General features: G+C 40.2%; 2 protein-coding genes across 4 annotated transcripts in view; one reads left to right on the top strand and one right to left on the bottom strand.

Annotated features, from left to right (window-relative positions):
* LOC133503228 (voltage-dependent R-type calcium channel subunit alpha-1E) overlaps window positions 1–8,714 on the bottom strand; it is a 120,097-nt gene extending 111,383 nt beyond the window's left edge. The window contains exon 1 of the mRNA XM_061824603.1: window positions 8,580–8,714. The gene's annotated coding sequence lies outside the window, so the exon portion shown is untranslated. The remainder of the gene's footprint in view (window positions 1–8,579) is intronic.
* An 849-nt stretch (window positions 8,715–9,563) lies between these two features.
* cep350 (centrosomal protein 350) overlaps window positions 9,564–14,597 on the top strand; it is a 31,719-nt gene continuing 26,685 nt past the window's right edge. For all 3 annotated transcript variants that reach the window (XM_061825010.1, XM_061825011.1, XM_061825012.1), the window contains exons 1-5: window positions 9,564–9,908; window positions 13,485–13,570; window positions 13,657–13,700; window positions 13,940–14,048; window positions 14,187–14,337. In XM_061825010.1, the coding sequence (XP_061680994.1) occupies window positions 13,489–13,570; window positions 13,657–13,700; window positions 13,940–14,048; window positions 14,187–14,337 (386 nt within the window). In that variant the 5' untranslated portion in view covers window positions 9,564–9,908; window positions 13,485–13,488. The remainder of the gene's footprint in view (window positions 9,909–13,484; window positions 13,571–13,656; window positions 13,701–13,939; window positions 14,049–14,186; window positions 14,338–14,597) is intronic.

Below are 14,597 nucleotides of genomic sequence, written 5' to 3' on the forward strand. Positions count from 1 at the left end.
AGCATGTCCGTGAACAAACACAAATATTATATTGTCGTAGATGTAACATCAACATTCGTCTTACTCAAAATTAGTCAGTCTTTGTTTGATTTCAGCAGCTGCTATAAGAAAAAAAAAAAAAAACAGACTCCATTTTGGTTACTTTTCTCAGAACACAGTCTCAAGTTGAGAGTGGTTTGATAGAATTTCCCCAAATTATCTTTTTAAAAGGCTGGCCACTGATTATCCTTGAGCACAGAGATTTCCGCCTGCAATTATACCACAAAAGTCCATTCATAAAGGCTCAGTGTGTTGTCGAGTTGACCAGAACCAATATTTTTTTTTTTTTTTAATGCTCTCGGCTGTATAGCCAGGTGTCTGCATGGTCGCTAATATTGAGTGATGGATATTCTCTGACAGGCGAGGGACATTTGTGCACCTGTTGTCCACCCAAAAAAAAACAAACAAACAAAAAAAAAAACACGAGAGCCTCATTTCACATGTAATCCAATTTAAATTAAATCAAGATGTTTCTCCCACTTGGAAAGAAAATTACGTCCACAGAAGGGTACCAGTGATGACGAAGGAGGTAAGAATGTTTAAAAACAAAACTGTAAATGGAACTTACTACAACAAAGGGGTTTGGCTGCTCAGTACAATATAAAAACTAAAATGACCTAAAATAAAATCAAGATTTTTTAGATATATTTCAGCCATACCAATAAAACACTGCGACAGTAGATGAGTAATGCTCTGAAATTAGTTTTATGACTTTTTTTTGCACTTTGACGGTAAAAGTTGGATCCTTGAACAAATTAATTCTCTTTATATTATTCCCAGTGGGATTGTTTTCTTTTAAAAGTGGAACAATTCTGAGTTTCTGGATACAAATCTTGGCTCAGGGCTTCCAATGTGGAATTTGTCCTTGCGTGGGTTTTCTTCGGGCACTCCTGCCACGTTGCAAAAACATGCATGTTCATTGAGGATGATATTGCCTATAGGTGTGAACATTTGTTTGTCAATACTGTATCTGTCCTGCGATTGACTGGCAACCAGTCCAGAGTGCACTCTCGATGTATGGAAGTAAATTACAGCCACCAGGATATAAATTTGAAATGCCACAGAAAACAGGATTTGAATTTGAAATGTAAAGTGATCGCATTTTTGATAGTTACCACAATTCGCTATCTGAAATTCAAGCGGCTACAATTCGCGGTCTAAAATTCACCGTTTGTGCCACTAGGCAAGGTTACTTCAGGTCAGAACCAAACAGCCAGCCAATCCAGTTGCGCTTTCTTAGTATGTGACGTCACATGACCGCGAATTGTAGCCGGTTGAATTGGTAACATTGAAATCTTACACTGAAATACAACTACTGAAAATGTGATCACTTGACATTTCAAATTCAAATCCTGGTGGCACTCATTTACTTCCATATAAATGCACCTTGGGTACGTTCCAGTCCAAACAAATATCCAAACACCCTTAAGTAGTATGCTGGCTGAAGTAGGAGAGCCGTTAATAAGACTCACTGAAACAAGGTAGCCTGCAGTCAAAATTGGTGATACTCCATTACTCAGGGCGTATTACTCTGCTCAACCCGACCACATTTTTTTTTTTTTTAATAAAATCGGACTGCAATCTACTGAGAAGACTTTCTACAAGTTTTGGAGTGGACCTAGTACTTAGCAATGGCAGTTTTTGATACGGACATCATGGGCAGTTTCCCAGGGCAGCAATTTTCAAGGGGAAGCACGGCGCTATCGGGTGGATGACAGAAGTCCTACAGCCAAACAACTTTCTGAGTGACAGGTTAGCAAATGTAACAGCCATCCACTCATCCTATTCAGGGTCAGGGAGTGCTGGAGCCCTTTGCAGGTGATTTTGGGAAAAAGCCAGACTACACACTGAACTCCTCGTCAGCCAGTCACAGAGCATATATAGAGGGGGACAACCATTCAGACTCACATTCATTGAGTGGGAACAGACTCCACGCTCCCTGTGCCAAAGTCAGGTGACTGTACTGCTGCACCGTCAGTGACCAAATGTGACATTAAATTCAAATGCACAGGTAGGTCAAATGAGCGTGATGGTGTGTGTGTTTGTGTGTGACAAGCAAACTAGTTGCTGACTGATTCCATCTGTCAAGAAATAAATGTGTTTGAAGATAAGTGGGCAGCACGGTGGGCTCAGCTGGAAAGCGTTGGCCTCACAGTTCTGAGGACCCAGGTTCGAGCCCAGCCCTCTCTGTATGGAGTTCGCATGTTCTCCCTGTGCCTGCGTAGGTTTTCTCTGGGCACTCCGGTTTCTTTCCACATCCCAAAAACACGGAACATTAATTGGACACTCTAAATTGCCCCTAGGTGTGATTGTGAGTGCGGCTGTTTGTCTCTATGTGCCCTGCGATTGGCTGGCAACCAGTTCAGGGTGCACCCGGCCTCCTGCCCATTGACAGCTGGGATAAGCTCCATCACTCCTGCGACCCTTGTGAGGATAAGCAGCTGAGAAAATGGACGAATGAATGGATGTAATTAAGTGGAGTAGCACAACAACTACGCAGCTCAATTGATAAACTTTTAGATAGTGTAAATGTGAGTATGGAAGAACTCAAGAAAGAAAATTAAAAACGCATAACTGATGTTAGAAATGTGTTGATTCAGTGTCTAAACAGCATCTAGGCTAACTGGGCATGAAAGCACTTATCCTAACTTTAAGCTTGGAAGGTCGATGAAATTGTTCACTACTATACGACACTTAAGTAGACTTTAGAAAAATGACCTAATCTGAGCTATTTCAACTTTTCTGCTGAGACAAATGATGAACTGGCCAAAAGGTAAGTCACAAGGGGACAGGTGGCATGAGAAATGTTTGCTGGCTTTCTACATTTTGTCATTAAAAAGAAAAAAAAAAAAAACGAAATCTCTTCTGTGAAGCACTTTTGTGTATTCTTAACCAAACTACCAATCTCAGCAGCTCTGAAAGGATTACTTTGTGACATTGAGCTCTTCCACAATAAACTCATCCATATATATTTTGGTTTAAGGACGGGTGGACTCATAGTCAAGCGGAAAATTAACAACAACGGTGGAAACACAGTTGTCCAAAATGTCTCGGTAAGATGGAAAATTGACCTCTGATGAACGCTGAACAAGTCAAAAAGTGTGTCTCAATACTTTTACCTTGTGCTTTTATTATTATTCCGCACAATTCCTGGTGGTACTTTCCATTTTCTTCGTGTTCCATTAACAACGACCGACTGCTGCTGGTGCTTATTAAAGTTTCATGTCGCCATTGCCGACTGCGTTGGATGGCTTCGGATTTGATGGATCAATTGATGTGAAGCCTGAATAACACCTCGGCACAACTTATTGACAGAGTTGAAGTTAATAATTCATTGATAATTTTAATATCTGTCAAACAGTCCGGCAGCCTTTCGTTCAAAATAAACCATCAACTCTCGGTGGAGTCATTCATTTGTCGGCAGATTATGAAACTTGTCTTCGTAACAGCGGAAAATTCTGCATTTAATTTCATTTAAAAGGTTAAAAGGAACACCGTTTAGTGATGACCCTTGGCCGTTCCAGCGAAATATGAATTGTCCTCAAATGCAGTAACTCTGGTGCTAAGTGGACTCACGTGTCATAGCCAATGGTCACGGTTTACTATTGGCTACAGCCGTCATGTGACGAAAAGACATTTCTCAAAGAAACCCTGCTGTGCTGTTGACCTTCCTGGAAATGGAGCCATTATGTAACTCCAGGGACGTGTCACATTGCTAATGATCAACACGACTAATAAAAGCATTACAGCGGTACCGCCCAATCACTGGAAGGAAGCCATGGTCAACAAGAAGGAAATGAATCGTCGTATTGAACTGTTCTCTTGACGCTTGAAGAGGATTTACCAGCATGTCGCATTTGGTTTTTTGCTTAAAAAAATAAACAATAATCAAATAGTGGCTTGGGGAAAAAAATAAAAATAAAAAGTAAACACAAAATTATCGGTTGAACATGCTCAAGCCATATTCAGTGCTACAGTGAGGGAAATTGTGTTCGAATAAAATGAAAAGTATTTTGGATATGTGGTGATGATATTTGCATTACTATGTTTTGCTGCCTGGCAAAAAGTTTTTTTTCTTGTTCAAGTGCACACCACTGATATTGCAAGAAAAGCTGTTCGAAGAGTTCAGTTTTCATCAGGGTGCACCTAAGTTTAGCTCTCGTGTATTTTTAAGTAAGAAAGGCAGGGAGAAGGGGTGGGGTGGGGATTAGCAAACAACAATCCTTCCACGGCCGCTTACGTCCAGCTCAGTGTGACTTTTCTGCATTCATTGCAGTGCACCGCATCACTGACACCAGTAGCATCTGCCACTCGGGATTCCTGCTCAGTCACTTTACTGCTATATGATTAGTGGAAAGTGTTAAGAAACGCTATAAATGTTCAATGTTATTTTTATAAGGAAATGTTAAAAAAGGCATTAATCATGGCATTACAGACATAGGGAATTACATAATGTGTACAAATATACTGTACATCATTTACATTTATTATAAACGTGAGCTTATTTTTTATGTTTGAATGACTCAAAATTAGCCATTAGGGATGTGAGGGCAGGAGAACAGTGGTAAGGTGTGTCGTAGGCGTAACAGAAGAATTTAAAGGAGAAATCCAGTGGTTTGCACGATCAATGTATCCAATAGGTCACGTAATATGTACTCCATCTTGACAATGTCATGTTAAATCCTCTCTCATGTAATAGTGTTTTGAGAAGATTTTTTAATCAACAATCATGAATTTTCAAGGGCGCTGCCATTTTCGCGAGTCACATGACCTACGTGGGCGGATGTGACTACTAACGTGCCGTTCCAAACGCTCGATTACATCTGACACCATTTATGCCCAGCACCGATTTCTCTTATTTATCCTCATCTGATGAAGAAATAGTAGTAACCGGTTAATCGGGAAGACAGAGGAATACTTCCATACAGACTTGAACCTCTGGCTGTAAATAATGTTGAACATTCGGATGGTTCTTCAGATCACATGACCTATTGGATACATTGTTCATGCAAACCACTGGATTTCCCCTTTAATGTGAAGTTGCATCAGGGATCAGCTCTGTGCCCCTTCCTGTTCGCTGTGGTAATGGATAAACTGACAGATGAGGTCAGACTGGAATCCCCTTGGACCATGATGTTCGCAGATGATATTGTGATATGCAGTGAAAGCAGGGAGCAGGTGGAGGAACAATTAGAAAACTGGAAAGGAGAGGAATGAAGATTCGCCGAAGTAAAATAGAATATATGTGCATGAATGTGAGGGCGGAGGAGGAGGAGGAGTGAAGCGAGGGTGGATGACTTCAAATACTTGGGCTCAACAATCCAGAGCAATGGTGGGTGTGGAAAAGAAGTAAAGAAACTGATCCAAGCAGGTTGGAACAGCTGGCGGAAGGTGTCTGGTGTGTTACGTGACAGAAGAATCTCTGCTAGGATGAAGGGAAACATTTATAAAACAGTGATGAGGCCGGCCATGATGTACGAATTAGAGACGGTGGCACTGAAGAAACAACAGGAAGCAAAACTGAAGGTGGTAGAAATAAAGATTTTGAGGTTCTCGCTCAGAGTGAGAATGTTGGATACAATTAGAAATGAGCTCATTAGAGCGACAACCAAAGTTGGATGTTTTGGAGAAAAGGTTCGAGAGAGCAGACTTCGATGGTTTGGAAATGTCCAGAGGCGAGAGAGTGAGTATATTGGTAATAGGGTGCTGAGGATGGAGCTACCGGGCAAAAGAGCGAGAGGCAGATCAAAGAAATAGTTGATGGATGTTGTGAGGGAAGACATGAGGACAGTGGGTGTGAGAGAGGAAGATGCACGAGATAGGCTTGGATAGAAAAAGATGACACGGTGTGGCGACCCCCAACGGGATAAGCCGAAAGGAAAAGAAGAAGAAGCTAGAAGAAACAGCTGCTAATGAAAGCTATCCCCGCAAGGACGCCAGGACCTGCGGTTTAAATCACCTTTTAGAACACACACTCTGTCGTACGTTGTTCCTCTGGCAAAAGAATTACTCATCGCGCCTTTGCGAATCACAAAGAAAAGAAAAACTCTTCAATTCCTCAGGAGAGCGGTTCACTGAACGAATCACTTTCAGATCTTCACTACATTCGTTCACTTAACAAATCACAAAGTTCATTTAAGTCCTTCCTCTGTCGGACGCTGGCTGCTTATTGGTCATTCGCCAAATATTCAAAAGTGAGTGAACGAATCCTTCAACAGTTCCATTTCCGCTCCCAGGCGACTCACTCACCTCAGGACGGCGGGCGGTGGCCAAGCATAAATCATGAATCATTTCATAAACTGATTCGGTTCAGTTTGTTTACTAAAAAGATTCGTTTTTGTTTTTTTTAAATGAATCGTTCATTCTTTTAAAATCGAATCGTTCACAAATGTAACAACACTACCACAAACCTGGAACTGAATCAGCAGTTTTGAGCAATCAACAAGGAAGTCCACCCACACACACGCACGCACACGCATACACACTTAATAACTTTTTGGATTAATCTGGTTGTCCCTACTTAGCACAAGTAATGTATGGTAAAAGCGTTCCTTCACACGTACCCCCACCCCATGTTGAAATAGCGTTAGATTTATGACTGACGCAGCTTGTGGAAAATGGAAGCAAAAACAAAAATGTTTTGGATTTACAATTTTGTTCAGTTTAGAGTACGTATATGCATTTATTTGTTCTCTATTTTTTTACAAACGGAAATGAGTGGTGATATTCGGTCTGACTCAGCAGTGAAGATAGCCCCTTTTTGAGAAAATTGCAATATAGATTAGATCTTCCATCCATCCATTTTCTTAGCCGCCTATCCTCACAAGAATCGTGGGGAGTGCTGGAGCCTGTCCCAACAGTCGATGGGCAGGAGGCGGGGTACACCCCGAACTGGTTGTCAGCCAATCGTCGGGCACGTAGAGTTGAACAGCCGCATTCACAATCACACCTAGGTGCAATTTAGGGTGTCCAATTGATGTCAACAGTCACTGATGGTGTAGTGGTACGCACGGGATCGATTCCCCCTCAGTGATGGTGTCGATACCTACCCTGCGACCAGTTCAGGGTGGAGCCCGCCTTTTGCCCGAAGCTAGCTGTGATAGGGTCCAGCTTTCCCGCAACCCTTGTGAGGATAAGCAGCTTGGATAATGACATGACATGACAATTAATGTCGCATGTTTTTAGGTTGTCGGAGGAAACCCACGCAGGCACCGGAAGGACATGCAAACTCCACACAGACGGGTCCGGGATTCAACCCGGGACCTCAGAACTGTGAAGCCAATGCTTTCCAGCTGATCCCACCATGCCACCATCAATTAATACAGAAAAAAATGTTTCTCATTTGACCTTCATTACACTGAATTCAACACTTCACATTGCTGAAGCAAGACAAAAAGTAAACTTTGACATTTAACATTTGGCTTGATCACTGTAAAGAAAGAGCCACCGACGTTGAATAGTGGGTATGATCCATAAACTAAATTTTTCATTATCACTTAAACACGTCTTTTCAGGTTCATTATTTTGTTGACTAGAGGCCCCAATTAGATGTAGTCCCACTCCTTCTGATGAGGAAGGTTTAATCAAGACAACCAAATTGCAATGAAAGTGAAGATAAGCAGAAAGGAATGACCCAACTAAATTGGACTGAAAAGTGGGAAGTATCCATGTGATGAAGTCATTTAGTAACATCGATCCAACCAATGGTGTTGGTACGTGTGGCAAATGCACGAGAGCGATTGTAAAGTTCCATTTGGATTAAAAGAATTTGAAAGCCGTGCAGTGATGTATGCGTCTCGCAACACGCCGTCGCCTCCAGCAATCTGCCAACTCCGGCGCTGATTATTCAAACTGCCTCTCCGTTTATTGCCGTGCTCCCATGACATAAGAAAAGAGACTGTGCTCGCTCTAATTGATTACTTACTTCAGCCACCGTATACAGAAACCAGAATAGCAAGCAGTAAACATATGTCTGAATAAATTTGGAAAAAGAGAGCGTGGAATCGTGCAAGCGGAGGAACAAAATCCATTCAGTCTTGTGGCAATGATGTGGTCATTTCTTAACGCCTGGCATCCAACTGGGTGTGTCATTTTTTTTTTTACTTGGGGAAAGTCATTAGCAAGATTAATTTCAAGTATGCTTCCATGTACCGCTTTACAGTTGCAACATTAGAGTTTAACACTTGTAACCAAATACTGTATTTAAAAAAAAAAAAAAAGAAATCTGGTTGTTTTATATTTCAGTGTTTAAATTAATAATTTCTTGCTCTGATGAAGACTGAGAAGTAATATAATTGGAGACATATTGTAAATTAAAAACATCACAATTGAATCAAGTTCTAAACTCTATACATTCCTCCAGATATTTCACTTATTCGCATGACAAGGACAGAGTCCACACTGATTATTAAATCATGACAGAGCGCAGCCAGTAATGTATTCTGCACCTTTTTCCCAATACAAACGTGCGTCGTCCACAAATTCGAAACTTTTCACTAAAACGTCACAGAAAAAAATGGAACATGCACGCGATTTCTTACCGAGAAAGTCTTGTATTGTTCGGTAGATAAACTATAAATGCAGCAGTGGCTTAACCAGCGTCCATCCGCCAGGAAGAGAGAGCGCGGAAGAGGTTTCATGAAGACCGGTAAAAGGTGGGTGGGTCGTCGTTGGAGTCCCCCACGCCCGCTTTTTTCTTTTTTTTTTTTCCCTAAAAATGGAAAAGCATCTGATAAAATTTCACACATTCAGGATTATTTTTTAATTACTCGTGTTTATATTTATGTATTTATTTATTCGTTTATTTCAACCCTTTTTTCCCTCAACCCTTCCTGTCGATCCAGTTTTGGGGTAATTAAGGGGGTGATGTAATGTGAATCCTGACCGCACGGTGGTAGTAAACGCACGTAAATTGCTCTCAATACAACGAGCATACATTAGTAAATCTTAATAATAATAATAATAATAATAATAATCCTTCAGTTTACTGCACCAGTTAAAATGAGCAAAACTATAAATGCACTATTTCTGTGATTAACTCAACAATTGTAATTATTATGAATGCAGTGTGATTAGGGAATTGGCGTGAGTGGATTTATTTGAAGACCGCACATACAGGCGCATCTCAACAAATTTGAAATCATGTAAATCTAAGTACGTACCCTTATTAAAATATGTGAAACATGCGTTCTATATCTTGACTATACACAGAATGAAATGTGTAATTATTTTATGTTTACTATCACACTAAACGGATTTTTTAAAAATTAATATTATTATTTTCACAAGACAGAAAAAATTACGAAACAAAAACGGGAAATAATAGGAATTAGAAAAACAGAAAAATAAACCAATAACATGGGAAAATATACTGCGAATAAAAACAGAACATTAACAAAACTAAATTAATTACAAGTTTAATCTTTGTGTTTTTGTGCGTGCGTTGTACCGGTTTTCATCCGTGTTTTGACGTGGCCAAAGTCTCGCGATGTTTTAGGCGAGTCCTCCGTCACAAAGCGCCCCATCTTGGATATTCCCGTTTCAGTGGTTCCGCAAGGTTCACGTCTGTAACCCGGCAATGATAAATCGAGACGCGGACAGCCACTTTTATTTCCCCGAACACTAACTACCCTGACATTATTTGTTTACTTTACTTGGGAACTGTCTCGCAAAGCAACAATGGCTGCGCGTTGCTGAAAAAAGTTGCTAGCCTAGCACAAGTGCTTGTCGCTAGCTGGCTGAAAGCTAACCTTAGCAAACAGACTACTGAAGCGATCCGAATATTTTTTGATGATGTAAGGACTTTTTCTTTCACGAATCCCCCAGCCTGATTATGGACGTCTAAATGATTCGGATCGCTATCCAAAACCGTAAGTACGGTGTGTTTGAATGTTGTTGTAATTTTCCCCTTCGACTTCATTCACTACTTCTTGACGGCTAGCTCGAATGAGAACTCTCGAGTTTGCGCTCCAGTAGGAATTTTTTTTTTCCACCCGCTGGATCGACGAACAAACGAGTCAAATTTAAGTCAGAGGTCGAAACGATAATCGCCGCCTATATTTTTGCGTACAAATATTTGAAACGCGCAGTTTAGTCGTAAATCATACTAGTAATATCCTACGTGTCGTTCACGCCCCAAGAAGATCATCAAGTTATAAAAACATTAAAAGTACTGGTGACAAATTCAAGGCTGTAAAATGATCGTAGGAGTTAATCAACAGTTCTCATGAACTGAGTCTTCAAAAAGGCAACATTTAAGGCTCACAGGAGAGCGTTCCTTCCCGTTGCCCTCTGTTTTGTAGCTAAGCAACTTGTCTTTAGTTAACGACCACTGTGAGTCCGTAATCTTGTTTCCATACTTTTGGCTAACCTTGATATCACATTTGCGATTCCCCCCACCGTAATGTTTAGGCTGAAATAAGAAATTGTTAAATCTTCCTTTACAAGTTTATGGATTGGTAAGCGTTTTTTTTAACGTGTCCAAGTTAGTGATACTACTTGGTTTTAAGGCACTGTGGCATTATTGAACCCGTTTTATGGGGGCTGAGGTTTCCCTAAAATATTAATAAGTACCCCTAAATTATTTGGTGTTTTCTTTTCTCAATTCTTTATTTTTCTTTTAAAACATGCACACCAGCCCTTGGAACGATCCCACAACCACGGTTGCCATCCTGTCGGACATGTCATACGGTTTTTACAGTAATTTATTGACAACACCTCCGGTAAACATGCATGACAGTAACTTACTGAGAACCCTGTCCGATCAATGATTTTATTCATTGTGACGCTGATGAGTCACACAAGGTAAACGGGAACTCATTTGACTTGTAGAAGTAGGCCAATCATGAAAAAAATACATGCGTGTATATCAACTGAAGTCACCAGGTAATGCATATTGTAGCGTCGCTTAGCATACACCAGAACTGTCACTATTACACACAAGCCATACTCAGGGTTTCATGAAAAAACACGATTGTTGTAGAGTCAAATCTGTATGTCTTTGCACAGCTGAAGGAGCAGAACAGCACAACAACAACAAAAAAAAACAAGAACAACAACTGAATACTATAGTAAATTGGCCATAGGTGTGAATGTGAGCGCGACTGGTTGTTTATATGTGCCCTGTGACTGGCTGGTGACCAGTTTTTGCTAAATTTTTCCCAAAAAATGTTAGAAAGCTATTTTCTCACTTTTATTGTTAACCGTTTGTGAAGTTTCTTGCTGGCGCTACGTTCTTTCATTTTCTACGGGCTCAGCCTTAGCTATATGTAAAACTTCGTGACGCCCCTGATATTAGGTATACACATCATGACTAAGCTGGAAATATAGCCAGCACTGGCTGCTTCATATTTGCTCTGTCAGAAGGGAAGTTTGTTCACCTTAGGGCAATGTCATGTGATTCATATGATCAAAATGCATGACTTCTCCACAAGTCCTTAAAAAAAAAAGAAAAACATCCACACACCCCAATCAAAAAGTATTCTTCTACAATATGAGCCAGTGTCTCCTCAGAGGGTAGAGAGCCCTCAAAGGGTACTTTTGTTTTTTTTTTTTTTTTCAATTTGTTTTTTAATGACTACTTGGTTTGGACTCTGTTAGGCCGCTGCACTCTTGCATTGCAGGGCTTTTTAGATAAATATCGCACACATGACATCTGATAATCTCCAGTTTCACCCTCCCTCATGTAGAGGAACACGCTGTTGTAAAACCTGTTTTAAATGACAAGTTGACATGACATTCCTCTCCGTAGAAACTACCGGTAAGTGTCATAGCAGAGGGTATTTATTATACAATCATAAGTGCGCCTGGTAGTCTTATGTACTTGTTTATGTTCTTCATTACTGACTGACATCTAAGCTAGTCTGAGAAAGGTTATCGTTTTAGAAGTGAAAAGAGTTTGTTCAGTGTCAGGCTACAGAGACCCCCTGTTATTTAATTTAATTAATGCTCTGCTAAAAATGATTCTAATTTCCAGAAGGTGCTACAATACAATAAATATCCGTTATTTATTTATCTATTTATTTGGGGGGGGGGGCACGTTTGGAGGCCCGTTGCCACCCGCCGTTATTCAATTTACATCACCATGTCCTGTTTTTGAAATCTGTTATATTTTTCATGAGTTAGCTTACTAATGTTTACTAACAGATATTTAGAATATTATCTTCAACTCCATATATACATATGGACATATTTATACATATATATTTAAAGTCCTTAAGATCCTTCTTTTCCGTGACCCTTGTGAGGATAAGTGCTTCTGAGGATGGATGGATGGATGGACGGAGGATCCTTGTTTAGGATTATCGAATGATAAAAGAATGAATTTGACATGGGCAGCACAGTGGATCAGATGGAACGCGTTGGCCTCACAGTTCTAAGGTCCCAGGTTCAATCCCAGCCTCCTCTGTGTGGAGTTTGCATGTTTCCCCCCGTGCCTACATGGATTTTTTTTCGGGAACTCCGGTTTCCCCCCACATCCCAAAAACATGCAACATTAATGGAACACTCTAAATTGCCCATAGATACAATTGTGAGTGTGGCTGTTTGTCTCTATGTGCCCTGCGATTGCCTGGCAACCATTTCAGGGTGTACCCCGCCTCCTGACCGTTGACAGCTGGGCTAAGCTCCAGCACTCCCCGCGGCCCTTATGAGGATAAGCGGCTAAGAAAATGGATGGATTGATGAATTTAACACAATCTAATTGATGAGAACAATAGTTTACCATTTCAATGCCTTTTATACTCACATCTTTGTGATGAAAAGTGTTACTCATGTCTCACCCCACTTAAGGGTTAGGGTACTTATACTTAGCTGATACTCACACTAGCAAGAGTATCATTATACAGTCTTACCGGTAAAATTTTGTAAGCCAAAGTAGGTCATGATTCCCTGATTTTCTTTTTCCATCTCAGGAGTAACACAAAAATATTCTTCACATCAACTTATCATAACATTTATGCCAGGCCTCGAGGAAAAAAATGTTTATTTGTTAGATGTATCCAGTCTTGTGAATTTTCATAATATAGAATAGTTTTTCTCGTTTTTGCTGATGATAACAAACTTCTTCCCAAAAAAATCACATGCGAACACAATTGTAAAAAAAACAACTTGGATTTTAGGGTCTTTTCCCCAAGTCGTTCAGGCCTTCTTCTGAAGGGCTCTGAGAGTTTTATACTGTTGAGCGAAATTAGCTAAGAGGTTTCATGGCTTAGTGACAACTCTGCCTGTTGGTGTGGTAAAATGGAAAGACTTCACATCAGGCATATAATATATGTTATTGTTTGATTTTAATCTATTGTGGCGGGGAATTGAAGCAATAAGATGAAAGTGTGTCATTGTCCAGTATCAGTACAGACAATAGTATATGCACAGTACTTGGTTCATTCTTCCTTTTTCCTCTTCTAAATCTCAGCTAGTTTCCTTAAACTTTGTCACATTTTGCGCAGGTGAATGGGTGAGATGAGGAGTAGTACGAGGGCTCTGCCCCTTGGTGTCACGGTTCATCAGCACACAGATCTCAACATTGATACAGGTGCGTAATGAAATAAATTGTTCACTTTTTATTAAATATGTATGGTTTATGAGGGTTCGGTCAAAATTATTTTCTGCTTTCATCAGATTTACAAACTTCATGGAAGAGTTTGCCTCAGTCCAAAGCTGCTGTAAGTATACAAAAGAGTAGTTTTGTGATGCAAAACTAAAAGATTTTATTCTTCTGCCTTTAAGAAATAAAACTATTGGAACATCCTCGATGTAGGATTTAGGTATTAGCATGATTGGGTTGTTGTTAGAATAATGTATTATTGAAGGCAAAGAGGATACTTGCAGCACCATGTGAATACTTCAGTCAGTAGCGCCATAACACACAGCCAATATGATATGATATTGATTCTGTGTGTAGCTGCGACGAATAGAGAACCATGTGGAGGCAGTTCCTGGAACAACAGCACTGCTCCTGTCTGTTATGGACCCGCCCAAGAAGAAGCTATCTGTGTCCGTCCGCAGCAGAGGTTAGTTATTCCAAAATGTTGCTGGATCATGGAGTGACAAATTGAGAAATAATATCTCTAAAATGACCATTGTTTGAAAAAGTAACAAACTTTTTAGTTTCTTGATATTGGATATTAACTTTATTGTCATCGACACAGATGAGGCGAGGGGGTTCTCAAAGTCCAAAGAACATCATCGGTCAAGTTCCAAAAAGACACGCTCGCGCAGCCCGCTAAGAAATGCCACGCAAGACAGCAACGTTAGCCAGCATAGTAGTATGGCGCTCAGGGAACAGCTGTTGTCATATAGGTGGGTGTCGACAACTTGTTCAATTTTTTTTCTCCGGTCGCAATTTGGAAATTACAGGTACATTTCAATAAATTAGAATATAGTTATTCCAATATTACATTTATTGAGATGCCGTATCTAATAAATTGTGCAACAAATGACTGTAAATGTTATTAGCTGAATAATAGTAAGAGGGACGTGATGCCACAGTTACACTACGAATTTGAGAATAAATCACACTAGTGGTAGTCAATAAATGTGAATAAATATATTCTAATGTA

The sequence above is a fragment of the Syngnathoides biaculeatus genome, chromosome 7, assembly GCF_019802595.1.
Source record: "Syngnathoides biaculeatus isolate LvHL_M chromosome 7, ASM1980259v1, whole genome shotgun sequence".
Lineage (NCBI taxonomy): Eukaryota > Metazoa > Chordata > Actinopteri > Syngnathiformes > Syngnathidae > Syngnathoides > Syngnathoides biaculeatus.